Source organism: Bubalus bubalis, chromosome 12 (genome assembly GCF_019923935.1).
Source record: "Bubalus bubalis isolate 160015118507 breed Murrah chromosome 12, NDDB_SH_1, whole genome shotgun sequence".
NCBI classification, from domain to species: Eukaryota; Metazoa; Chordata; class Mammalia; order Artiodactyla; family Bovidae; genus Bubalus; species Bubalus bubalis.
The window spans coordinates 103,101,588-103,128,213 of record NC_059168.1 but is presented as its reverse complement, the minus strand read 5'-3'; the positions used below and the strand labels follow the sequence as shown (position 1 = coordinate 103,128,213).

The following is a 26,626-nucleotide window of genomic DNA, read 5'->3' as shown; positions in this document are numbered from 1 at the left end:
GCCCCGCTCCACTTGCTGTCCTTCCAGCACACGCGCCCCTTCTGCCTCAGGGCCTTTGCACGTGCAGTCCTCTGCCTGGGCTGCTTACCTCTCTTCTTACCTCTCACCAGCAGTCTCCCTCTCTGGGAGGACTTCCTGACCCCCTGTATACAGCAGCCCCACCCTACTCGACTGCTCTTTATAGCACTTATCTCCATCTCACAGGCTTGTTTGTTTTGGGTCTTTCTCCCGGCCAAGTGACACTTGGGCTTGGCTTTGTGTCCAGGCCTTGGTGTGTAGCAGAAGCCCAGCAAGTGTTAGTGCAGAATGAATGGGGAGGGGGCACACGTGCCTGCATCAGGGGGCTCTAGTTTGGATCCCCTTAACCAGGGTTTTCTCACCTTCGAAACATAAACAACAAAACCCTTTTCAGACAAAATCTTACACAGCATCCCACAATGCAAAGAGCAGAGGGATGACTGCATGGCTATCAAGTAGTTTGTGTTCAAATCGTATCATTTACGTATTTAACTGTTGATCCCCTGTGATAGCGAGGTGGCCTGGAACATGGGAATCTGAACTTCCAGGCCCACAGAGGACGGATGCTGACTCATGTCCGTTCTGTGGTCCACTTCCTTTCTTTTCTGTTTTCGGTCACACAGTTCACAGAAAATCTGATATGCACAAAACAATTAGGAATAGCAATAGAAAAAACAGGTCTCGCGTTAAATTAAGCAAACAAATCATAGGACGCTTTCTTTCCTAGGTTTGCAGGGCAATCAGTCGTGAAGGTTCTCAAGTTTAGCTCTGTAACACATCCACGGGGTTTGTGCGGTAAGTTTTGCAAGTTTTCCAAGAGTCAAAAATCTCAGATTAAAAAAAACAAGGTCAGGGTTGCAGATCCTCCGAAGCCCCAGGTAGGGTTGCCAGATATAACACAGGAAGCCCAGTAAAATGTGAATTTCAGTTGAACAGCGAAGCGTTTTTAGTCTAAATGAGTCTCATTAAATTTGCATTCCATTTAGACTTAAAACACCTCGCTGCTTATCCGAAATTCACATTTAACGGTGCTTCCTGTACCTTCATTTGCTAAATCTGGCGACCCTAACCCGGAACGGGGTGGGGCGAGGGGCGGTTTGAGAGGTGTCTGAGCAGCCCTTGAGGGTGGGGGCGGGGCGCGAGGGGGGCGGAGCCTGTGCCTCGGAGGCGGACGTGAATGGGCGGAGCCTGGCCTCGATGGGCGGGGAAGGAGGGCGTGGTCATGGCGGGGCGGGGCAGAGCCTGGAGCTTGGGGTCCGAGGCCGAGGGGCGCCTGGAAGGCGGGGCCGAGACGCGCGGGGGCGGGGCCCGGCCGCCGGGGATGGGGGCGGGGCGGGGCGCTGGAGGCGGGGCCCGGCGCGCGCGGCGCTCGTGACGGCGGTTGCCAGGGTGAAAGGTCAGGCGCGGCGCGGCACTCCCAACATGGCGGCGGCCGGGACGGCGGCGTCGGCAGCGCGCAGCCCGGGAGCCCCGGCGGCGGCGGCGGCGGCGGCGGCCGCCCGAACCCGGCGCCCGCCCCCGGCGCGGCCCGCGAGGCTGCCCCCGCTGCTCGTGCTGCTGGCGGCGGCGGCGGGGCCGGGCGCGGGCGGCGCGGCGCGGCTGTACCGCGCGGGCGAGGACGCCGTGTGGGTGCTGGACAGCGGCAGCGTGCGCGGGGCCACCGCCAACAGCTCGGCCGCGTGGCTCGTGCAGTTCTACTCCTCGTGGTGCGGCCACTGCATCGGCTATGCGCCCACCTGGCGGGCCCTGGCCGCAGACGTGAGAGGTGAGGCGCGCCTGGCGTGGGGGCCCGATCCCGGTCTCTGGCCTGCCGCCTCCGACCCCCGGATTCTCTCCTCAGGTCCCTATCCCCTGGCCCTCTGGAGGCACTCCGCCTCGGCGGCCGCTGGCCTGCACCCCGGGTTCATCCCTCGTATGACGCCCCCCTCCCCCGCCCCAATGGAGATCTGGGAAGTCGGCTGTCAAGTCAGGATGACAGGAACCCCTCTCCCGCCACCGCCCTCACTCAGCTGGGGACACAGATGCCTTCCTCGTTTGTCCCAGCCCTCCAGACCCTCTTGTTGAGTCTCTGAAAGCTTCAGTAACCACCTCCGTCCCAGGTCTTTATCCTAGCTGTGTCCTGACGTTCATCTAGTCCTCAGTAACTCCACCCGGCTGCCTGGAATCCCGGTTCTTTGAGGCTCCCGTTCCTGTCCCGGGCTGCTTTCCCTGTAGGTCGTTCTTCATTCTCCTTTGGTTTGGAGAGCTGAGCATATATGGTGGCTACTCAAAGAGGTTCAGCTGTGCTGGAGACTTCTCTGTGGAAGCAGAAAAAGACCTTTCCGCATTTCATTGGTTGGTTCCTTGTGCGTGGTCACGCAGCCTTGGACACCCACCAAACTTCTGGTCACGTTCCCACACTTTATTGACGCTTGGCACTTTCTCATCACGGTGTGAATTGCTAATCAGCCACTAAGTTCCTGGCGTGCTGTACATTGCACAGTTGTAGCCGTTTAAGGGTTTTGCAGCAGCCTTCCTACAAGCTGGCAGCGCTTCAGAAGAGAACACGAATTGCTCTGAAGTGGGGGCCTGTCCCCAACAAGAGCAGGGTTTGGCAGGACTTTGCTGAGGCTGAGCTGACCTCTAATTATATATTTCAGAGGGCGAGAGAGTAACAAATGGGCTCTCTTCCTGAACTGCATTTTTACAGCCAACCCTGTTGGGATTTTCTCATATCTAGACAGATTCGTAAGGAAACTTAAAAAAAAAAAGTCTAAATCAGGCTTTTGTATGTGATTGTGATTATCTTTAGCGGCTTCTCTTGCCTCAAGGTATTGGGACTTCTTGATTGTAAAGCGTCTGTTCTTTGATCTGGTGTTTTCTTGAGCCTTCGCCGCTGGTCAGAACTGAAGTCAGAGACTTCATGAAATGGACGGTCTGCTCCATAATAGGTGTCCTTTAAGCCTTTGCTGTGTCATCAAACAAGTACTTTTAATAGTAAGAGGACTTGTCAGTTTTCTTTTGTTATTGGGAGGCAGAAACACAGATACGTAAATTTTAATGCTCGTTGCTCTGGCAAGACGTTGTCATCACTTGTTTTGTGCATATTTTGATTTTTTTCAGCTTAGTGTGTGAAATACAAAAGTTGTAAATAGGATTTGAATATTGCAAACCATTGCGTGGTTCAACCAGCATGTAAGGAGCCTTGGACATTGTCCCTGCAGCTCAGAAGGGAAGTTATTTTTGAAACGGAAAACTAGTGGTTGCTGAAAAAGTTAATTCAGGTTTCTCTGTATGTTCCCAGATGCACTTTTTGGCCAATCTGGTAGTAAAATCCATCACCTAGTGGTGTGATTAGCCTAACTGTTGGCTAAAGAAGATTATCCTAAGAGAGTTGGGGTTTCCCAGGTGGCACTTGTGGTAAAGAGCCTGCCTGCCAGCGCAGGGGCGTCAGGGACACGGGCTCAGTCCCTGGGTGGGGAAGATCCCCCGGAAGAGGGCATGACAGCCCAGTCCAGTATTCTTGCCTGGAGAATCCCATGGACAGAGGAGCCTGGAGGGCTATGGTCCCTAGGGTTGCACAGTCAGACACAACTGGAGCAACTTAGCACGCACGCCAAGTTGGGCGTTCTGCAAGTGAAGGCAGGAAGAGCAGGCCTGAGACAAAAGGAGATGTGACTGAGAGTGAAAAACAGCTGTGGCTCCAAAGACGGGGGGAGGACGGGGGTCCTGAGAGCTGGACTGCCGGGGGCTCCCTGAGCACGAGCTCTGACTGGAGGCAGAGCCTGGGCACTGGGCAATGTCCACGTCAGGTCCCCAGAGAGAGCTAACCTGGAGACCTTGTGGGCCCAGGCCGGGCAGGCGGAAGCAGAAGCTCTGGGCGTGAGGCCTGGCCTCCTGTCAGCGTAAGCCCCAGAGGTGGAGGATCCCTGTCTTGGGGCCACTGACCACGCCAGGCACCTGCAGGAGAGGGCCTGAGGCTCGAGGGGGTGCAGGGACCCCACCCCCCCCACCGCCGTGGCTGTCTGCACATGAGAACGCTCTGCTAGAGGAACCTGCTTCTTGGATCCTGGGCTCCCACCTGACTAACCCAGGGTCCTTCCCGTGCCTCGTCTCTGTGAAGTCCCTGAGGAGCGTGTTGAGAACTGCCCACACCCTCACTGAGGAGGCGAGTGCAGCCCCTCCGCCCAGCGCCTTGCTTCTGCCAGGGGCCCTCCTGCAGGGGCGGGGGTGCCCAGTGCCCACACTGTGGTCCAGTCTGAGCGCAGTCATTGCTCCCACTCTCACGGCTTCAGGCCCAGTCAGTCTTTTGTGAACAGGGGGTTCAGTGAGCCCCTGGGGCACGCAGACCTTGGCCTGGACCCGTCAGATGCCTCTTCCCTCCCCTCTTGAAATGCCCTGTCCAGCCCACTCAGCTAGTCTACCCTCCACTGCCACGCTCGACAGCAGCGTGGCTTCTAGAAAGTGGCTGGTTACAGTACAGCCCCGGCTCCCTGACTTGAGGTTGCTGGCTGGGGCTGGTCACTGAGCTGGAGGAGTGCCTGCTGCCCCCCAACCCCCCCACCCCCACCCCAGTGCCTCCTGAGTGGCTTCCTCCACTTGCTCAGAGTGGGCAGGGGTCTGCAGGGGGCCTGGGCTCCTCCCCTTGGCGGGGCCTCTCTGTACACAGCATCTGGGCACCTTTGTTTTCCTAAAAGATTTGGATTGAACTTGAGCTCTTTGCTGACGTTTTTAAGATTTTGAAAATAATTGTTTTTCCTTCTATGAAGGTGGCTTAACAAACAAAAGAGGTACTGTGGGTGCAGCCAAACGTCCTTCCAGCGTTTGTGTAGATCTGGCTTAGGCCTGTCACTTCTAAGTCCTTCACAAAACAAACCCTGCTGTGCCCCTGAAAATCCTCTTGCCCGGAGCTGTAATGTTAGCGCAGTCTCTGCGCCACCTCCTTTTGAGGTGAGAACTGAGACACCTGGTGGGGGTGGGCAGCTGCCACCTGGAGACACCTCCAAGACAGCCACGGAGACTTCCTCAAGGCCCAAAGTGCCCGTCGGGGCTGCCGGGTCCTGGGCGTCTGTCCAGCCTGTGTCTCCTCCGCTCCGTCTTGCGGGGCACAGGGGGAGGTGTTCTGTCATTGGCCCCAGAATGGTTTTTTTTAATACAAGATCATTCTTTTTTTAATGTAATTTTGTTTATTTCTGGCTACCCTGCGTCCTTGTTGCTGCGCAGGCTTCTCTCTGGTTGCAGTGCTCGGGCTCCTGACTGCAGCGGCTTCTCTCGTTGCAGAGCACTGGCTTTCGAGCGCAGGCTCGGGAGTTGTGCACAGGCTGAGTTGCTCCACGGCCTGTGAGATCTTCCTGGATCAGGGGTCAAACCTGTGTCTCCAGGCAGGCACATTCTTTACCACTGAGGCACCAGAGAAGCCCGCCCCCAGAATTCTTGATGAGAGACTCAGACGAAAGCAGGACCTGGCAGGCAGCACCACCGCACAACACCCATGTGGCCACACCGTCGAGTGGCAGGCCGCGCGTGCCAGGGCCCCGCGGCGCGCGCCTGGTGCGTCCAGGGCTGGCCAGGCCCCCGCTTGCCTTCCACCCACCTCAGTCGCCAGCTAGTCTCCTCGTTCGCATGGCCGCAGGCTTCATGCACGTGAACTAGACCAGCTGATGGTCCCCACAGCCACTCCCTGTCCTCTGGGAGAAGCCGGGGGGCTGAAGGGGTGGTGTGCTGATGGAGCAGGACCCCACCTGGATCCTGGAGAGGCAGGTGGGCAGGGGCACGTCCCCCCACAGGGGCTCCCCCGCACTGAGATTTGTCTGTGAGACCCAGGCTTCACTGCAGCCGGACCCAGAGGGACGGCGCCGCCGCGTGCCCCTTGGGACACTGAGCAGAGGAGCCCTGCTGGCGAATGTCGCTGGCTTCACGGGCGGCCGGGGGACCCTGATCTCAGAGCGGTTCCCGCCCGCGGCCTGTGCTGTGCGCCCCGGCCCCAGCCCACAGAGCCGGCCGGCACTCCCACAGGTGCTGTTCACAGTGCGCGTGCCGCAAGGCCTGCGGGACCACAGACGGTGCTAGCTTAAGCACACCTGCGTGCAAACACACCTGCGTGCAAGCACAGGGATGAGCAGCCCTGAGACAGTCGCGGCCCTCTGCCCCCGGAGGCTGAGGCAGAGCGCGACTCCAGGCTGCTCTGGGGGCTGGTGGAGAAGGCGCGCTCCTTAGCACGAGGCTTCCTCTCTGCCCAGGCCTGTGCGTCCTGAACTTGGAGCTTGCCTGGAAGGCCCTCTGCTCGGCCTGGAGGGGCCTCACGGGGGCCAGAGCGCCCTCCAGCGGCGCAGCGTGGGAGCGGGCGGCCTCACCCGACGGCCCGCCCTCCCGAGGGCGAGAGGACCACGGGGGCGAGGACGCAGGGGCGGGGTTCTCGGAAACCCGAGGGCTTAATTAATCTGAACTGTGACCGTTTTCTTCAAGAGATGGATGCTTTACCATAAGTGTGACTTGTATAGACGTTCTATTAGAACTTGCCGAGTAATGGTGGGAAGTTTAATCCTGTGAGGATAAATAATACAGTTACTGGACAAGGAAACCCGAGGTAAATTGCAATTCGCTGTGTAGACATGCTTGGTTATTTTACGGGTATTTTTTTTAAGTCCGTGATCCTAAAAATAGATGGGCTTGTGAGCGGAAGTGAGGAGCGCCCGGGGCTCCGCGCTGCCCCCTGCGGAGGCCCCGCGCCGGCTGGCGGCTGGGGGCGGCTGGCGCGGCCTCGTCCTGAAAGCAGGCGGTTTCATTCAGTCGAGGGCGCGTCCCTCCTTTGTGTGTGGAGTCCCAACAGGTGGGAGAGGCAGGAGGAGGGGAGGGCACCAGCTGAATGAGCGCAGACCCTGAAGCTCACCCTTTGAAACGGTTTGCATTCTCCCTGGTAAAACAGAGCAGCTCCCTTTTGTGCTGCTGTGAAAGCCGCCCATCTGCCGGGATGCCTGTGGTGGCTGTTGGTGCCCCTGTCACCGAAATCTCCCTCATCTGCCTCCTTCCCGCACCGCACAGGCGGCCTCTTTCAAAGGTGGTCAAGGGCCACGTGAGGCGTCAGCAGGCCGGGCACCGGGCCCTGCCCCGGGCCGCCGCCTCGATGGGGTGCACACGTGCGGACCCCAGAGTCCTTGGGCCAGCAGGAGCTGTCCTGTCCCCGCCGGCTTGCGGCGACCTGTGTGCGTCTCGGAACACTCTCTGTGTGCGTTCCCTGTCCACGTGGACCCCGTCCTTCAGAGGGGAGGACGGACAAGGCGCAGGAGTGCCAGCAGTGTGAACAGCTGGACGTGGGGGCAGGTCCTAGGAAGGTGAGCGGGACGCTGGGGTTGGCGCCCGGCAGGGCCGCTGGGCGAGGGGCCCACCGCGTGGAGGGCCAGCAGGTGCCGTGTCCAGAGGGCCCAGCCCCGACGGCCACGCGAGCTGCAGGAGCGGCTTCCAGCAGAGGCCCCTCGGCCTGCTCTCTCCGTGGAGTGTCCCCGGCTGCTCCCTGCAGGACTGAGGCCCAGAGACTCGCTGGCCAGTGGGGGTGCTTGTGGGGAGGGGAAGCACCCCGTCTCGCTTCGGTGGGGCGGATGGGCTCTGAGGGGTGTGGGGGCGCTGGCTTTCCAGGGCCGTCGGCTGTTCAGAAGCTGGTGTCAGCTTGTGAGCAGGAGGGACGGCCTTCCGGCTGGCTTGCGCCCTGGGGCCGATGACCGGGCCAGACTGACCCCGAGCCGTCTGGGCTCCGGGGACGCGGCAGCCTGGCCCTCGCCTCACAGTCGCGCTGCCTTCCAGGGCACTGCCGTGACTGCCCCTGGCCGGTCACCACCCGGGGGCTCGTTTTCTTCTCGTGCCCCTGTTAGGACACATTTGAAACTTGAGCCGAGGTGGGGCTTGTGTCCTCTCAGTACCACACGGGCCTGCTCCCCAGGCTCCCCAAGCTGAGTCCTCAGGGCTGTGCCTGTGTTTGACTTTCGCTTCATGACCATTAGTTAAGGGCTCAGACCCAGGCTGCAGTGAGCTCACAGACCTCACTGGGGAGCAACGCAGAGCGCTTCTGTGCAGCAGGAAGGGGAGCCTGAGGGCTTCTTGCCTTCCAGCATCAGCCAGCTCTGTCCTGGAGGGCTGGTCCTGCTGGCCGTGGGCTCGGTCCTCTCTCACCCCAGCCGGGTCTGTCAGTAAGCAGGTCGAAGGCGTGTGTGACTCTTCCTTCTGCAGTGATGAGTCATGCTCTTGGCTTTTTGAAAATTACACCCTGATGCTGACTTAGGAAGGACTCGGTGCAGGGAACCCTCACGCTTGTAAATTTACGAAGTGTTTCATTTACTAGAGATGTCCCAGGAAAGATCAGTCCAGCGTAAGTTTTTCTTAAACACAGAGCGTTTCAGCGCAGTTAGACTGATGCTGGGGCCCTGCTGCTATTTCAGGGAACACCTCAACTTTTCACTGTTACCCTGGGAATAAGCAGGTGGTTAAAAACCTGGGGAAAGCCAAGGCCTTTCTTTTCGAAGCCACTGGCAGGTGTACCCTATTTTTAAGGGTGGGGCCCACCTACTGGGTGCCTGGGATACTTGAAGGAGTTTGGGAGGCTGGAAAAGCAAAGCTGGTACCAAGTGTCGCCCATTTCTGCTGCTCTGCCCAGGGCATCTGTGGCCAGGACCCAGCGGTTCCTGGAGCCAGGCTGTTCCTCCCCTCCTCACCCCGAGAGGAGGGCTGGGCCTGGGGGTCAGTTGCTTTTCAGGAGGGGCACCTGGCTGGGGTGGCCTCGTGACCCTGAAGAGGAAGGTGGCTGAGCCCAGGCCAGTAGAGTGTCCGCCTGAGGGGTCTGTCCTGTGCTAGAGCGGCGCGCGTCGTGGGGGGACTCTGGCTGGGGGGCTGGGGTGGGGGCCAGGCCCCCCGGGGCGGTTTGGAGGTCGTGGCCGCCCCCGTGCAGGCCTGCAGGCCGAGCCCGGGACGGTGGGGTGAGCCCCTGGAGCCTGCGGTGCTCCTTCACAGTCAGGAGCTGTTGAACCAGGGCCCGGGTGAAGCCAGCGCCCTCTGGAGTCAGGAGGGCTGCGCCCGGGCCTGGGGCCTCCTCTCCCTGGCAGCCCCGCTGGGCGCTGTTTGTGGCCTTCTGCCCCCGGAGTCCAGGGAGGTACAAACAGAGCAGGACACGGGTCCCATGGTGCACAGACGTGGAGCACATGCTCCCCACAAGCACCCTGAGCTTCCACTTTTCTACATTTCATAAGTAGCGCGTGCTTATTAAGAAAAGCAAGAATGTGGGGCCAAGTCCCACATGAGAGCGGCACCGTCGTGAGCGGCTCTGAGCGTCTTCCCCGTCTCTCTCTGTCTGGGCCCGGCTCCGCGGGTGCGTGGTGTCAGCTCCTGGAGCCGTGTTCCGTCTCCTCTCTCTCTGGTCCTGGAGCAGTCTTTTTTTTTTTTTTTAAAGATGGAGCAAAAGCTTGTCATGGAAATTCTCAGTAAGCCTTGATTCCCTGTGTTTGTGAGCCGGGAGGAGGTTGCAGAAGTGAGACGCTCTGGCGGGATGGACAGGCGCTGAGTGGAGAGGACAGGGCTCCCTGCTCACAGTCGGCCGCTGGGTGGGGCACGGCGACCCACAGCCGTGTGTCCTGCCCGCGTCTGCGCTCCGGCCTCACTGATGGGACGAGAGTGTTGACTGTTGTTCCTTAGTTCCTTGTAATTTGAGATTCCAGAAAGACGTGACCTGTGGTTCAGGAGGGCTCTGTGATTTCTTCCATCCTTTCAAACGCCTTCAGGATGAGCCAGCTTCACTGTGGCCACTTAAGTGGAGCACTGTTCTGTCATTGGTCGTGAAAGATGGAGCTGTGTGTTTTGTGTTTTTTTCACTTGATCTTTTGCTTTATGGTAATATCAGTAAATACTTTTTACAGTTGCAGAGGAAGAAGGCACCTATTTTTAAGCATAAGTGTAACATTAGGTGGAACAAAAGCAATCGTGAGTTGCCGATATACACAAGCCTTGGTGTCCGTGTAGTACTCAGGTTGGCCTCTCTCCTTCCTGGCCTGTCTTTACTGTAACTCTGAAGTCTTAGTCTTAAGCAGCACTCAGAGAAAACTCATTTGCCATGACTTGTAGCCAGGTGAGTGCTTTAGACTGGTGGTGTCTGTCAGAACTCACCACAGCTCAGGGACGGACAGTCGCAGGTTCCCCCTCAGAAGTCACCTGACCGCAGGACGCGGTGAGTGGGGCTCGGCCCGGCCGGTCCTCTTGGGCCTGTCCTGCTCAGGCACTGCTCTGCTGCCCTGTGTGCGCCTGACCGCCAGCCCCCCTGCTTCCCCTGCAGGCTGTCCCCAAGCCGGCCGAGGAGCCAGCGAAGGTTTGGGACTCTTACTGTCCCGGAGAAGGGAGCAGGTCTTCCAAAGAGAGACCCTCACCTGGGGGTGTTGGGGAGACCCTTCCTCTGAAGCTGGTGACTGAAGGTGACCCCCCGTCCTTGCCCTCGCTCGTGTGAGCTGCGCTTGGGGTCTCCAGGGCTCAGCTCCCCCAGTCCTCGCCAGGACGGGGCCCCTCTAACAGTCTCGCTCCTGCTTTTCAGACTGGGCGGCCGCCATCCGCGTCGCCGCCCTGGACTGTGCGGAGGAGAAGAACCAGGAGGTGTGCCGCGCCTACGACATCCACTTCTACCCCACCTTCCGGGTGAGCGCCGCGCCTCCGCCCGCCGCTCGCACGGCCGGGGGCTTGGGGCGGGCGTCTCCCAGCTCAGGGGCTTCTGTGTGCAGGGGTCACCTCTTGTTGCACCCCGTTGGATTGCAGGGTCACACTGGGACTGTGCACGCGCCTGCTCACACCCAGCGAGGCCTGCAGGCGCGGGAGCGGCCAGCGCTGCCCTGAGAGCACGTGCCCAAGTGAGGCGGGGCCCGCAGGTGCCCTGCCCGGGGGTGGGGGTCTGGTGCCTGCCAGCTGTGCCAGTGGCCGTGGCCGCCCTGCAGACGAGCCTGCCCCATCTCTCCCACTAGGGGGCGACTGCAACCTGAGCAGCGCACCCAGCTCTGTGTGTGTGTGTGCACGCGTGTGCCTGTGTGTGTTTGCGTGCACGTGCCTGTGTGTGTGGTCCCTTGCCTCACTGGAGCGCATCCGAGGAGGGAAGCTGTGCCTTTGGAGGTGGCCTCGGGACGCTCGGGGGCCCCCCTCCCTCTCAGCCCTGAACCCGCGCCTGTGTGCACAGCGCCAGCTGCTTCTCCCCGTCATGCTGACCTGGTGACCTTGTGTGTCCGTCCCTGGCTGGGCCCTGCCCGCCAAGGCACCCTCCCCTGGAGCGCGGGTCCAGGCTTGGGTCCCCTCAGCGCGTTCCTGTTGGGTTTGCCTGTTGTGTCTCGGCTTTCCCCACAGGGCGCTGTGCTGTGTGTGCGGGGGCCCCCCCCTCAGCTAACAGGACGCTGCTGGGACCCCCACGCGCTGGGTGTGGCTGGGGCCCAGCCCTGGCGTGCAGTGCTGATGCGGGCCAGGGCGTGGCCTCTGTTCGGTCCTGGCCCATCTCCCGCTGTCCCGCCTGTGTTCTCCGGGCTGGTGTACAAGCCCCGTGTGTCTTCATCACGCCCCTTCATCCAGCTGTGAGAGGGGGTGTCGTCACCCCAGCCGTCACTTTCTCCATTGTCTTCACTGAGTCTTTCAGTGAAGAAGTTTTTTAATGTTCTCGTAAAATGCTTGTCCTCTGCTGGAAGACCCCTGTCGCGGAGCCTGTCTTCCTCCCGGGAGCCTGTGCGCTGGCGCACCACGAGCCTGGGGGGGCAGTGCCAGCCGCGGGGGTCCTGTCGGGGTCCCAGCCCTGTCGGGGCAGAACCCCTGTGTGCCCGGGTCTGGTTGGTACTGAGCAGCCCTCGTGAGTCTGGAAGAAACACTGCCTTGCACAGAGGCCCATAGAAGCATGGTTTCATCATCAGTCAGCGTGAAGTTCCTGGACCAATGAGACTGAAGCTCTCAGACATGATGGCCGTTTTGTTGCTTGAAGATTAGACGTTTACACAGGCGCCGGGCAAGGCTGCTTCTTACTTGTGTTTGTTGGTTTTTCCCCTCAGTATTTTAAAGCGTTTACAAAGGACTTTACAACTGGAGAAAATTTTAAAGGTAAGGACACACACATCGTCTTTTACTCTCCTAGACTCCTGCGTCCGTCACAGCGCGACGAGGGCCTGGGCGGGCCTGCCCTCCCCCTCTTTAGCAGGTTCGCCTTGAGGCTGTCAGTCCTTTCTTCCCCGGAAGGGTTAAACAGCCACAGTTTCAGCAAGAGTGTTTGCTTTTGGCAAATACAGTGGTTAAATTTTTTTTAAGTAAACTTTTTTGAAAACAAAAGTTTGGAAAAGTGCACGCATCACAAGGGCACCCCGGTGAAGTTTTGTGAGTGACCCCCGCCCCCGCCCCGGAGCCCACAGGTGAGGTCGGTCGTTCGGACTGCCTCTGAGCTGGCTGTGGATGAACACGTGCCTGTGGCCTGGCTCCACACCGGGGGCGCTGGGGCTCAGCAGTTCCCACACTGGTCGCCGTGAGGTGGTCTGTGCGTGACTCCACCGTGTGTGCCTCGCGCCCTGGGGGCCCTGGGGTGGGGTGGGCGCTCAGCAGGGCCAACTCGCCTGTGACGGGGGCCTCCCCACAGGGCCCGACCGAGAACTGCAGACGGTGAGGCGGACCATGATCAACTTCCTGCAGAACCACACAGACGGCAATCGGCCCCCCGCCTGCCCGTCCTTGGACCCCATCAGGTGCGTGCTTCCGTGGAAAAGGCGGCACGTTTCAAGTTGAATTTAATTTTGTAGAGTAGAGACGTGCATTGAGTGATGTGGGCGCTGGTGTGCAGTGGCCTTGAAGGCACTAAAAGGCTCTGTCTTCTTAAAAGGCCCAGTGACGTCCTTTCACTCATCGACAAGCGAGGTGACCGGTACGTGGCTGTGCTCTTGGAAGATGACAGCTCGTATGTTGGACGCGAGGTACTGTCTGCGCCCCTCGTGCTGGCGCTGCGCTCAGACTCCGTGCCAGTAGCGACTTCCGCCTCAGCTCCTGGAACGTGTGCTCTGCACTCATTAATTCTCAGAATTGCCCATGTGTTATTCAGCAGACTCACTAGAGAAGACTCGTTTACAGAGAAGACAGTTGGGATGGGGTGGGGGGCTGCCTCCCAGAGGAGACAGAAGCAGCTCCCGCGTGCCGCCGCCTCCTCTGGGGGGCCAGGTGGGCTCACGGCGGACGTGGTCCCCAGGACACACAGCATCCCTGAGGGTGTCCTCTGTCTAGTAGGCGTTATGGTCCAGACTCTCTCTGCTGTATTCTGGACTCCCAACTTTGCCAAATCCAGTGCCCTTCAGCTGCCTGACCGGGAGGGGGTGCTGTCAGCCTCCCAAAGCAAGCCCTGTGGGTGGAGCGGAGGCTGGGGTGTGGCCCCCACTCGCCTGGGGGTGACCAGCCCCGTCTGACGGGGTGGGCTTTGGAGGGGGTGTGGGGAGCACAGCTCTGACCCCTCTCAGGGTCTGCACAGCTGCTGCTGTTCCTGCCCTTGCAGCCCTGGGGGCCTGAATGTGCAACACAGCAGGGGTGTCAGTGGCGGTCGGCCTTAGGGAGCAGCTGAGCTGAGAGGCTGTTAGTTTCTGTAAGAAGGCACGCTCAGCAGCATAGCGTTTGCTGTGGACCCCGCCATCCACCAAGAAGGTGACGTGCCATCTTGTCGCCCAGGTGATCTTGGACCTGATTCCATATGAGGGCATCGAGGTGAGGCGGGCGCTGGGTTCCGACACAGCCTTCCTGCAGAAGCTCGGCGTGCCCTCCCTTCCCTCCTGCTACCTGATCTACCCGAACGGGTCACACGGACCAGTCACCATGTAAGTAGCGTCTGCTGCCCTCCCGCACCGCGTGGGCACTCACTGGTCTGGGGGGACTCACCACCTGGTCTCCAGAATAGAAAGCGGGGGGACCGGCTCTGGCCCCACACGTGGCGGTCACCTTGTGAGACCCACAGAAGCAGCAAGATGCTGCTGGCCTCTGCAGTGGGGCCCGTGCCCCGTGAGACAGGCTCAGCTGGAAAGGAAGTGAGTTGAGTCGAGGCTGGGAGGGCATAACGGGTGAGAGAGGGGTGCCTCCTGGAACCTGAGCTGCCTGCCAGGCCCCCGCCACAGCCAGTGGCCAGGGCCAGCCCCACCTGCGTCCACGGAGCTCTTGGTGAGTCACCACATGTGGACAGGGCCTCCCCCGCCCCAAGAAGTTCACTGGGGCACCGAGGGCACCCTACCCAGGAGCCTCAGGCACGTGTGGTTCCTTGGCTGTCTGGTATTTTCTAAAAAACAATGGAATTCAGGGTAAGCAAAGAGGTCTCTGGGGCTCGCAGAGCTGGGCATCCAGCTCAGCAGACCTCCCCTGAATACACCCCTGAATACACTGCCATCTCATTTCAAGGAAAAACACTTGTTTTACGTTGCAAGTGTCTCTAACCTCAGAATGAAAAGACAGTGGATTTAGCGATAGCTGCTGCACCTTCTCTTTGGGAATGAAAACAGGCTCTGGGCCCTTCGGGTGACCCCTGAGCCGCCTCGGGAGGGTGGAGCCCCGCAGTAGACGGGCTGCACCGCTGCGCTTGGGAGCCCCTCGCTGCCAGGCCCCAGACGCCCCGAGTGGAGCTGGCAGCCTGCAGGCAGAGGGTCTGAGGTAAAAAACCACAGGTTTGGACAAAACTGATCCTGGCAGGTGCTCATACCAACTGTCCGGGCCATCTTAACCTCCCCAGCAAACAGAAGTGAACCCTAGTGCTGCTCACACCTGTAGGTTGGTGCTGTTCTGGCTTTGCCTTATGTTCCCAGGTTGGGGGCCAGCTCCCTGAGGCCCAGGCTTTGTCACCGTTCTGCCCGCCCCCCCGCCTCAAACATCTGCAGTAAATGCTCAGAGAATGACTGGTCTGAGTGGACCCCCTCACCCTCGAGGGGTGGGGGGCTGCTCTGACCCTCTTGCCCTGAGACACCTCCCGATGGGCCAGGCCCTAGAGCCGGCTTGAGCCTGCGCCTGCCCCCCTCTTGCAGTGGGAAGCCCCTCCGGTCGTTTTTCTCCTCTTACCTGAGGTCACTGCCGGGAGTGAGGAAGAAACCAGGTTCCCTGCCTGGGAGACCCAGCAGAGAGGAGAGCTCGGAAGCTGTGGTCTGGAGGGACTTTGACAGGCGAGTGTTCTTCCCCAGGAAGCTGCGGGAGCGGCCGTGGGAGGGGGTCCAGGCCCAGGGCTCCTCTGGGCGGCTCGTTCAGAAGCCCACCACCCGCCTGCTGGCCTCTTGGGGATTCTCCCTGTTGTCTGCTGGTGGGGTGTCCTGGGGGCGTCCCCCTCGGTGGGGTTGGGCTCAGGAACAGGGGGTTTCTAGAGAGACGGGTGGGTTCCCCTGACCTGGCAGTGCTCGCTCCCAGGTCAAAGCTGTACACGGCCGACCTGGAGTCAGGGCTGCACCACCTCCTGAGAGTGGAGCTCGCCGCACACAGGTCCCTGGCCGGTGCCGAGCTGAAGACGCTCAAGGACTTCGTCACTGTCCTGGCCAAGGTGTGTGGGCGTCTGACCCGGGGTGGGGGCCCTGGCCACAGGGAGCCAGGTGTGCCTGGGGACGTACGTGGCAGGCACAAAAGTCCTGCCCAGGTGGAGTCCCTGTGTAGGGTGCTGGAGACGAGCGCTAGGTGGGGGTGTGTGGAGCAGAGAGGAGGGGATTGTGCAGGAGCGTGGCTTGGTGTGTTCTAAAGGGCTCGGTGGTCTAAAGGGCTCAGTGTGGTCTAAGGGGGGGCCAAGCCAGGCCAGTTGTGAGTGGGCGGCAGACAGCAGGATGAGAAGGGAGCATGCGGGGAGCAGGGAGTGGGCAGGAGGCCTGTGTGTCTGGGGGTCAGTGGAGATGGAGGGTGGCAGGCTTACAGGGAGGAAACGCCTGTGGCCGGTGCATTGGGTGGGCCCTGGGGGTGGGCCAGGTTGGCATGCCCAACGTTAGTAGTAGGTGGGGCAGGGGTGGCTTTGTGCTTGCTCGGGTCTAGAAGTGAGGAGCTGTCGGGCGGCATCCATTTCCTGCTGAGAACTCGGAGCTCCCGAGCTAAGAGTCCGGGCCCACGGTCTGTGGGCAGAGGTTCAGGCAGTCGGGTGTCCCTGCCCCCTGGGGTGAATCTGCACCCTGTTCCGCTGGCCCGGCAGCCCTGCTGTGGCCCTCTGCTCTCCGACCTCAGAGAGAGCCCAGGCCCTTGGGTCGCTCCCACCTGTTGGTCACCTTTGATCCTGCACTGCCTCGGGAGGAATCTGCTTCCAGAGGCCACTCTGTATAGCCTCTGACATGATCTGACAAGATCTGAGATACTGTTTATTATTGCCTGAGAGATAAGGAAACTTAGTTTGAAATGATTCCTGTAGCCAAGTGTGCAGCCCCAACACGTGCATGCACACACGCTCAGTCGTGTCCAGCTCTGCGACCCCATGAACCGCAGCCCGCCAGGCCCCTCTGCCCATGGGATTCTCCAGGCAAGATACTGGAGTGGGCTGCATTCCCTCCTCCGGGGGTCTCCCCACCAGGGATCAGGCTCGCGCCTCGCACGCCCCCTGCTTGGCAGGTGGGCTCCTTAGCAGTAGCGCCACCTGGGAAGCCCCGCTGACACAGCAACTCGGAAGCAACAATTCAGCTGGTCAGAGTTTACTTAGTAAGATTGTTTAAAAAATTAAAGAGCTAGAACTAATGTTTAAGGGAATAGAAAGCTGCATGGTGTGTTGCAAATGAATAAATGGAAAGTGTCGAGATGACCTCAGAGGTCAGAGCTCTCGCACCATTCTCGTTCCTTTGAGAAAGTGCCCCCCTGACTGCCCAGCTATTAGCGTGTCAAGACGGGGGTCTCGCTCTGCACACGAGTTCTTTGTCCTCGTCTTTTCTGGTGTCAGGCTGGAGGGCACGCACGGCCTATAAGATTAGCATAGCTTATTCTTAACAACTTGTTTGAAGTTTACTTAAACTTGAAATGCTGGTCAATTGATACTGATGCTCTATAACTGATGGAGGAAAAACCCAGACTTTGCAGAGTTGAAGACGTGGCGTTTTTGGTCCCAACGCTATCGTTAGGGTGGCGTCAGCCCTTAATTTGCACGTGTAATTGGCAGCTTCTGAGCGAAGGTCCTCACAGGACAGCTGTGGGCTCCTTGCTCGAGGCTTCCCTGGCGCCGTGGTGCCAGCAGCATGGCCTGAGTGTCCATGTGCAGCTGAGCAGCGGGTGGCACTTGTTTGCACGGAAGCCTCGAGTGTGCACACCTCTCCAGTCCACGGGCAGAGCCGGTGGGGGGTGGGGGGCGGCTGGTGATGGCGGGGAGTAAGGGGAGCAGCGGATGGGTGTAAGTTACGCTGAGGCACGCGGACTGACTGAGTCGGCAGTGACTTCGGAGAGGCCCCCCGAGCCCTTGGCAGCGTGACAAATGAGGTCCTGGGTGGCCGTGGGCCTGTCGTCAGGCGTGAGGGCAGTGGTGGGGCTGGAGGAAGGGGAGGTGCAGCCCCCAGGCCGCCTCGTCTGTGTTCTGGAGAGACTCCCACCTGGTTCTCGGGCAGCTGGTGGGTCAGGTCGGGGCAGGCCTGGTCTCGGCCCCCTGGAGGCCGTGCCTGCCGTGGGGCGTGCTCCCTGAACAGTCCCTAAGCGTGGTCCTTCCTGCCCAGCTCTTCCCCGGACGACCGCCGGTCAGGAAGCTGCTGGAGATGCTGCAGGAGTGGCTGGCCAGCCTTCCGCTGGACAGGATCCCCTACGATGCCGTGCTTGACCTGGTCAACAACAAGATGCGGGTGAGGTGGCCCCCTTGCAGAGGGAAGTCTGCCCAGGAGCCCCTCGCCGCCCCCGTGTTCCTGGTCTGCAGTCCTGGTTTCCATGACGACCTCCCATGGCTCCCTAGGCTAGGGTCTCGGTCAGCTGACTGAGACGATGAGGGGTTTCCGCAGGGAGGTAGCACTAGGGTTTCTTTTTTAATTATTAGTAAACTCATCTATATCTCACACCTGAAAAAGGAGTAAATAAAGACAACATGTCCGGCATGGACGCCCCGTTGAGCTGCCCGGCCGCTGCATCTGCAGGCCCAGGGTGTGGGCTCCCTGGGGTCTGCTCTGGCCGCCTTACAGGTGCCAGTGTCTGGCCTGGCCTCCCCTCCATGGGCCCCAGGCCGAGTGACCGGAAGGTGGCTGAGAGCAGGAGCACGGCCCGGGGCCAGGCCTGCGTGTCGCCTGCAGGGCCTGAGGGGCCGTTTGCAGCCCACACTCATGGACTGTTACAAGCTCAGGCCCATCAGCTCTCTGCTCGTTAAGTGAAGATCCTGTTTGTTCTAACTGAGAATTGTCTGACAATTGAATTCCTTTATTATCATTATTAGTCTTCTGTAAATCTCATTACAACTAATTCTAACCTGAAACAATGGCGGGCGTCCTGCATGCTTCCTCTTGCTGGTTCATCACGGCCCAGGTGGAAGCTTCCCTTCTCCCAAAGATGAAACAATTGGCCACGGCTCCATGTTCTGAGAACTCAGTAAAATAGAGACTTGTTTCTTCGGTTTGTTCCTGGATTTAACCGTACTCGTAGTTGATAAAGTTTTCAGACAGATACTCCCTGTGTAACCACCATGCAGTTGAGACAGAACAGTCACCAGCTATTGTTAATTTTAACAATTCAGTATCTCTCCTTCTCTCCACACCCCTCTCTGCCCAGATTTCTGGGATATTTCTCACTAATCACATAAAGTGGGTTGGATGTCAAGGAAGCCGACCGGAGCTGAGGGGCTACTCGTGTTCTCTCTGGAAACTGTTCCACACTCTGACTGTTGGAGCCGGGACCCACCCGAAGGCCCTGGATGGCACAGGTGAGCAGCCGCCCTGCCCCGGGTCACCTGCATGGGCACTATGCTGCCTGCAGAGGGTGATGGGCCCTCGGGTGCCCGGGTCTGTGCCGAGGAGGACGGAGGCATGCGTCTTTTCAGGAGCCCTGCTCAGCCCCTGCCCCAGCGCGGGAGGCACCCACATGTGGCCCATCCATCTGCCCTGGAGGCCGGGGCCTGGCTGACCCACGGGCCGTGCATCTCAGGGCTGGGAGTGCACTGGCCAGGAATGCCTCTCGGTGTTGGCGCCTCTTTTTTTTTTTTTTTTGGCTTTAAGGAGTGTGAGACCCGTTTGGGGAGGTATGTGGTGTCTTGTTTATAACAAGTCACCTGGAGCAGTGCGGACTCCGTACACACAGCATCTCTGGGCAGGCGCTCAGGTGTGCCCTGGCCAGGGTCTTCCATCTCAGGTCCCCCAGAGCCTGAGGGCAGGGTACCAGCCAGGGCTGGGGTCTCCTCTGAGGGCTGGTGGGGGACGATGGAGGGCTGGATGCCCTCCCCAGGCTTGCGCCCTGCGTGGGTGGCAGCGGTCCCTTGCCGTGCAGCCTGCCCATGGGCAGTGGCTGTTCCGGAGCCCTTGGGGGCCTGTCCGTCACCTCTGCCATGTTGGTTCATTAGAAGGAAGCTCCCAGGCCCGCGAGGGGCAGGGGTGACACAGACAGGGCGGCAGCAAGTGGGGCCACGCTGTGTCCTTCAGTCACTAAAGCCGTGCTGGGCTTCTGGACCCTCTCTGGACCGTGTGGTGTGTGCCACAGTTGACGCAGGGCCCTGGCAGCCTTGCGGGTATCAGCTTATCTTGTGGTTTCGTTCTTTAATCATCACTGACATCTGTAGAGTCAGAGTGGAGTCCTTGGATCCACATGGTCAATATTCTTTCCAGTAAAATTGTAAAATTATTTTAGAGTTCCCCTTTGCTATGTAACAGACAGACCCCAAATGCTATGGCTTGAACCCAGCGCCAGGTTTTTGCTCCAGGTTCTGGGGCTCAGCTCTTGGGACAGGCTCACCTGTGGGCCTGCTGAGCGGGTGGGAGCTGAGTGCTCTAGACTTGGAAGCGGAGGCCCTGGGCAGTGCAGCTCCCCCGGGGGCCAAGGAGGGGCTTCAGGGCCTGGGTGTCACTTACGCCACGGCCTGTGGTTCAGACACCCCCGGCCCAGGCTGGGGGGGTGGAGGGACATGACCCACCTGTTGGGCGCAGCAAGGGGGCCCACGGCCTCTTAGGGCATCCCTGCCCCTCCTCACTTCCAGGGGGTGTTGGACGTCTACGCCCCGGGGCTGGGGGTGGGGAGGTGCTTTAAACCATGGCTTCTCTTGAGAATCACACAGAAGAATGTGTTGGGTGCATTCAGGAGGAACCTGGGGCTCCAAACAGCAGGTGAGCTCAGAGGCTTAGTGCTGCGGGCGGGCGCCGGCTGGGGCCCTGGAGCCTCCACTGCCCAGTCCTTGTGCTGACGGGGGACGCTCTGCAGAGGACACAGAGGTGGTGACCAAGAGGGAAGCCAGCAGCCGGGACGCTCTGGAAAAACGCCGCGGGGCCGCTGCCCATGGCCTGTGGGCGGCCGGGAACAGGCGCACAGCCCGAGAGACCTCGGGCGTCCGTCCCCTCAGTCGGTGTAAATGGAAGCAATATCCGAGGAGTCTGTCTCCCGCCGAGGGAATTGGGTCAGACTGAGACCCGGATTATGTCTTGGAAGGTTTTTCCTCTCCTTATTGCACGCTTAAACCCCATCGACTAAAAAGCCTGCCGCGCCTCTAATCCGCCCCAGGTAGGGTTTATGGTTCTTGTCCACTTTAAAGATTAGGGCGGCCCGAGTGTGCAGAGGTTCGGTGGGGACGAGGCGGGGAGGATTACCCGCCGGGCACGGCAGATGTCGGCCCAGGGCTCACGGCTGGGAGCGCAGCCCGGCCGCAGTGAGTCCTCAGCCTGCGCGGGTGGCCTCGCGCTGGGCGCCCCCGCTGCCCACGGGAACACGGCGCTAGGCGGTGGCCACGTGCTGCTTGGGGCCTTCTCTGAGGGATGCACAGGACCTGCCAGGCCGATGCCCCCTGGGGCCTCTCCCGGCAGGCTGGCTCCCCGGCTCCTGCCGGCCGTGGGGAGAGAGGGCTCCTGAAGGCCTGCTGTTAAGACGATTCAGTCTCCGTAACCGCGTCTCCCCACCCCCGTTATTTTGCTGCCTTTCTTCTAATGCTGACGTCTAATCTGTTTTAATCTCACGGGTCTCTTGTGTGCACACTCAATCCCCCGCATTAGTTGTCTGGACAGGACTCTGGTCCCGCCCTGCGGCCACCCCCCGGGGCTCCTCGGGCTCATCCGTTCAGCACGGTGCGTGCTGCACCCTGATGTTGGGGGGTTGCTTTCTTCAGATGGGCTGCCCCCATCCCCAGGGCCTTTATGCAGGCACTGGGTCCCATTAGGGTCTGTTGACACATGGGCGAACGCCGTCTGTGTGGCTGGTAGATAAGAGGGTTTCCTCACACCGAGAGGCTCGGGCTGTTTGAATGAGGGCAGGCCTACACCGGCCCGCTGCCTGGAGGCCCACTGCCTGGAGCCCGGCCGCTGCTGACCCATCCGGGAAAGACGGGCCACAAAGACCGGGGCTGGAGTCACGCCTGGAGGCACTTCCTAAGGCCGTGTCCACACTCGGGCTTGCATCGAGCAAGGATTTCAAAGCAAAACAAACGAGATTTCGAATGAGTAGCCGCCCCGGCCCTGGCCCAGCCTTTGGGGCTGCTTGTAGGGCAGGAGGGATGGCACACGGGATGTAGACTCTGGCCTCTGGGCTGGTCTTGGGGCTGGGGGTCCTGGTGGACCTGGCCACTCCAGGCCTCTGGCTTGTTCCCTGGGGACCAGCATGGGCCTTGGAGCAGGTCCAGCAGCTGGACACAGGCAGCTGCCTGCCCATGGGGTGTGCACGTTTGGTGCAGTGTTGAGGGTGCGCAGCAGCGTCTGGTGGCCATGGACACCTGGGAAGGAGCCAGTTTCTTCCCGGGGGCTGGCCCGCGGCCCGCGTCAGGCACTCGCTCGTCCCGGCTCCCCCGACAGCTCTGCTGACCCTGAGGTGCTGGTGGCCACCGTCGGGTGCCTTGGTCCCTGCACAGGTCTCGAGGACGACCCGCAGGCTGTGCTGCAGACCATCAGGAGGTACGTCCACGTCTTCTTCGGGTGTAAGGAATGCGGCGAGCATTTTGAGGAAATGGCTAAAGAATCAATAGATTCCGTGAAAACCCCGGACCAAGCGATTCTATGGCTTTGGAAGAAGCATAACCTGGTCAACAGCCGCTTGGCAGGTGAGCAGAAGCCACTGGGTGGCCAAGCCTGTGCAGGGCCTGATGTGGGCGGCGGGGGCTGCCTGCCTGCGGGGCCACGGCCGGGCCGTCTGTGCGGATCAGGTGTCAGTCTCCTAGTGACCTTACCGGCAGCTGGCAGGCCACAGCCGTCCCCAGCTCCTGTCCCCAGCTCCCGTCCCCGGCCTTCCCAGACGCTCTCGTGCTGCAGGGCTCCCAGCTGTGTGGACGTGGACGTGCCCTTGCCCTGGGGAGCCTGCTAGGCCCTCAGTAAACGCAACGGTGGAAGACTGGGAATACAGTTCATTGTCAACAAGGGATTTTAGTGTCATTAAAATCTGCCCTCAGATCTTAGACCAAACTCCTCAGAGTGGTTTTGTTTGAAGAAAAACTGGGGCGCACATATTTTCTCAGAGTTAAGTAACTCAAACTGTTCCTAAATCACTGGCAGATTAAAATTAGGCTTAAACATAATCCGCCGAGAAATAAGTCTTAATAGAGATGAATAGAAAATGCCACTAAACGGTTGGTTTTTATTTAATCCACTGTATTATAAAAACATATTACAGCTAAACCACTAAAGAAAATTGGTTTTTCTGGACGTGGGGCTGAGGGGCTGCGGGTCCGGTCACCTGGGAGTTGTGTCTTGCCCACGGCTGTAGGCGGAGGCCCATCTGCCATGGCCCTGGTTCTGACGGCTCCACGTCCAGGACGTCAGGGCCCTCCTGCCCCGGCTGCCCCCCACCCTCACAGGGGTCTCGTGGTGACCCCGTCATGGCAGCGCTCAGCCCTGGAGCAGCCAGCGAGACCCCAGCCAGGCCACCCTGAGCGGGCTCTGTGTGCAGTGCTGCGTGAGGGCAGCCTGAGATGGGGTCGCTTCTGTGACTCCGTGTGTCCCCCAGCCCCTCCGTCCCGCCTCGGGGGTGAGGTCTGTGTGGTTCTGTGGAACACACTCTAGCAGCCCCTCTCTGTCTCGGGGGGTGTGTTTCCAGACCCCAAAGGGGAGCACCTGGGCCGTGAGGTCCTCATGGTCCTGTGGCTGCTGCCCAGCGCAGCCTGTCCTGAGCACCCCACTAACGAAGTGGCTCCTTGACGTGTGCGTCCAGAAGGACTGGGTGGCAAGGCGTGCCCGGTCAGGTCAGGGAGTCCCGGGAGCCCATGGGGCCACACTTGCTGCCCTCTGGGCCTGTGGGAGCCCCGGGGTCCAGGGCCGTCACTACATTGCGAGTGAAAGGGAACCGGCGGCTCAGAAGTGCAGCTGTGCATGCGAGGCTGCCCGGCTCTGCCTCCAGGTCTCGCCCCCAAACAACGGCTGACGGCCCAGGCCGTGCTCTGCCCGCGTGTGTGCTGAACAAGGGAGCGAGTGAGCCAGAGTGAAGGTGTAGGAGAGGGTCCTCTTGGAGGTCTTTGTACCCATGGGGCACCTTAGGGAAGGGAGGACCGCACCTCAGCATGGGCCAAGGTCAAGGGCGCTGAGCCGGGGACTCGCCCAGCCCCTTCTGGGTGTTTGGGGCAGGGTCTGGCCAGGGGAGTGGCGGTGCCCACGTGAGGACACTTCCTGTGCTGCGAGTGCTTCAGGGAAGTGGGTGGCTGTGCAGGGCAGGGTGGGAGGGACAGGGTGGTGGGTGGCGGGGGAGGGGGGGAAGGCCCCCAGGGTGTGGGGCAGGCGGCCGGAAGATCTCTTCACCACGGCCCTCCTCCTCCTCCAGGGCATCCGAGTGAGGACCCCAAGTTCCCAAAGGTGCCGTGGCCCAGCCCAGACCTCTGCCCAGCCTGCCACGAGGAGATCAAGGGCCTGGGGACCTGGAACGAGGGCCAGGTGCTGCTCTTCCTGAAGCAGCACTACGGCAGGGACAACCTCGTGGACACGCACTCCGTGGACCTGGGGGGCCCCGGCGAAGGCGCCCCGGCCCCGGGCGAGAAGCAGGAGGGCAGCCAGGCTCCCCCGGAGCAGCCCCCCGCAGACCACGGTGCCGAGAGCCTGCGTCCGCCCAGCCTGCTGCCCCCCCGGCCTCGCCTTTCCGAGAGGTCGCAGCCGGGCCTGGACCTGCCGCTCGGGAGCTGGGCGGGGGGCGAGGGCCGCCGGGGCGCTGAGGCGGCTGCAGCCTTCCTGGGCATGGGCTTCTCCAGCCTGGACATGAGCCTCTGCGTGGTGCTCTACGTGGCCTCGTCCCTCTTCCTCATGGTCATGTACTTCTTCTTCCGCGTGCGCTCCAAGCGGTGGAAAGTCAAGTACCACCATCCGTCCGTATAGGACGTGGCAAGACTGTGGAACCGCCTCCAGCGGGGCTGCCGCTGTGCTCTTCAGATCAGGGACATCGTCCACACTCCGGACTTGGCGGCCCCTCGAGGGGTCCTTCCGCTCCCCGCCTGCGTGGCCCAGATGTGTCCCCTACAGATCCTAGAGCAAAAAGACTCTGTTTTCACTCTTCCGGGTCTGAAAACGGACGTGGGTGGCCAAGCCCCAGGAACAGGACTTTGCGCCCGCTTTCACCTCAAGTTCCTTGACTGCAGGGCCTCGCTCTGGGAGTCGGGGAGAAAAGCCCACACCCTCCCCCCGCCGCCGGGTCCCGCTGCCCTCTGCAGCTCCATGCCGCCCGCCACCCTCTGCGGCTCCGTGGAGCCGGGCTCAGTGATTCCCTGCGTTTGCGCCTCTCAGCTGCTGGTGGTCTCTGGGGCGCCGAGGCCGCTCAGGACCAGGGAAGGGAAGCCCCGAGTGTCGGGGGTGTGGAGGGGAGGCGGGCCCTTCGGGGGCGCTGTCTTTGTTGGTCAGCTTGGTGACACGAGGCTGTAAGGGGGTCCTAGTCTGTCTACCATGCGGACCCGGAGCGCTGAGCCCCACCGTGGCAGGGGGTGCTCTCTGGGGCCTCCGGAGGCACCCTCATCCTGTGCGGTCATCCCCCGGCACATACAAGTCCCTGCGAGAGCCCCGCTGTCAGTGGGAGGGAGATGATGGCCCGCAGCGGGTCAGACTGTGGTCTTGGCCAAGCTTCATTTTCTGGAGCTGTTTCACCACAGGCTCCCAGGCTTTGATGATTTAATTGTCTAATGTTGAATGGTTTTAACACATTATTAAAACCCAAAAAGCTTAGAAGTAAATTTGCCTCTGAAAATGTAAACTAAACAGAAACAACCACGGCAGGGAGCATTCCCTTTGAGTGTGTGTATGTGTGTGTGACTTTGGTGGGTGTCACGGTGTCTCCCACCACGCCTGTTCTGCACTCCAGTTCCTGTGTTTAGTGAGCACCCTGACCGCCTGACAGTTTGGGGAAGAGGGGTGGCCAACTCCTCGGACAACTGCCTTCAGCTTTGTGGTCCCCTTCAGTGGGAGGTGTGACCCGAGGCCTCTGGGCAGGGAACGCTCCACTTCTTTGCTGAGAGCTTTCTTCTGTTGGACACTTTTTTTTTTTTTGGACACTTTTTAATCCCTGGAAGCCTTTGTGTTTTAAAAGCCACGGGCTTGTCTTAGTGGCTGAGCTGTGTGCCTGGGTTACTGAAGACACCTGTTGTTTCTTTTCAACTTGAAAACTGGGCCAATGTACACACAGCCCAAAGGAATATGCTCAGAACCATTAATTAAACTGCCTTTGGTTTGCGCCAAATGTCATTTTCTCCCCTAAGTATGTTTTCTCAACAGCAGGAACTGGGATGGTGCTGTGGGTGGGCGGTCTTGTGTACTTGACAGAACCCAGTGATGGGCGACATCGGCGTTCAGGGTTCCTGATAATATTGCAGGTTGAGGGGCGGCAGGTCAGGGTGGCCGCGGCACTGTGTCCCGTCGCTGCTCAGAGCTGGACGCTCCCTTAAGGCAAGGGTTAAGTTCTGTTTTCTAAAGTTGTAAGTATTGAGACTGATAAATATGATAGTCGAATAATTTAAATGTATATTTATTTTTAATGGAAGGATTTTGATTAAAAAGAAGCTAATTGACATGGAAATGTCACTGAAATTTCTTACCTGCAAGAAAAATAAACATTTTGTATTTAAGTAAACTCTAATGTGCACATTTTAAAAATAAAGAAATCCGATATTTGAAAAAATTGTAATTGTTTTGAAGTAAAACTAGCTCTACCAGTGATGGGGTGTCTGGCAAGGGTGTATGGACTGGACCTCTGAAATTTCACAATGTCCAGTATTGAATCAGAAACTCTTTGGAAGACAGCTCAGGGACAGGCAGAAGGTAAAAGATGGGAAGTCCCCAATAGTTGATCTTCTCAGGGCCAAGCTGGACTGAGGGAGAGCGGGACCACAGTCCCCCTCCCGCAGAGGGGAAGAGGGAGGGGATGGCGACTGAGATGCCTAGGAATCCTGCTCACAGGTACTGCAGGCGCCAGTTCAGGGAACCTTGAGGACCCGCAGACCAGAGTGCCCAGCAGCCCCTCCCCTCAGCTTTGCCCCTGCACCTGCTTACTGCCCCCGGTGCTGAACTGTTGATTCTTTCTACCGCCTCCCACACCTTGTTTTGTGGTGGAGAGGTCTCCAGTGGTCAGTGTAGCTTGG

General features: G+C 59.9%; 1 protein-coding gene across 3 annotated transcripts; it reads left to right on the top strand.

Annotated features, from left to right (window-relative positions):
* The first annotated feature begins 1,425 nt into the window (after nucleotides 1–1,425).
* Nucleotides 1,426–26,118, top strand: QSOX2 (quiescin sulfhydryl oxidase 2). Of its 3 annotated transcripts, none has more exons than XM_025261992.3 (12): nucleotides 1,426–1,783; nucleotides 10,559–10,659; nucleotides 12,039–12,087; nucleotides 12,614–12,719; nucleotides 12,854–12,944; nucleotides 13,684–13,829; nucleotides 15,018–15,152; nucleotides 15,391–15,520; nucleotides 17,643–17,765; nucleotides 18,676–18,826; nucleotides 21,941–22,129; nucleotides 23,836–26,118. In XM_025261992.3, the coding sequence occupies exons 1-12, from the start codon at nucleotides 1,441–1,443 to the stop codon at nucleotides 24,378–24,380; spliced, it is 2,109 nt and encodes a 702-aa protein (XP_025117777.3). In that variant the 5' UTR covers nucleotides 1,426–1,440; the 3' UTR covers nucleotides 24,381–26,118. The 3 variants fall into 3 exon arrangements, with proteins under 3 accessions (XP_025117777.3, XP_044782566.2, XP_044782565.2); XM_044926631.2 differs by lacking the exon at nucleotides 23,836–26,118 and adding an exon at nucleotides 22,338–22,862; XM_044926630.2 differs by lacking the exon at nucleotides 21,941–22,129.
* Nucleotides 26,119–26,626: the final 508 nt, after the last annotated feature.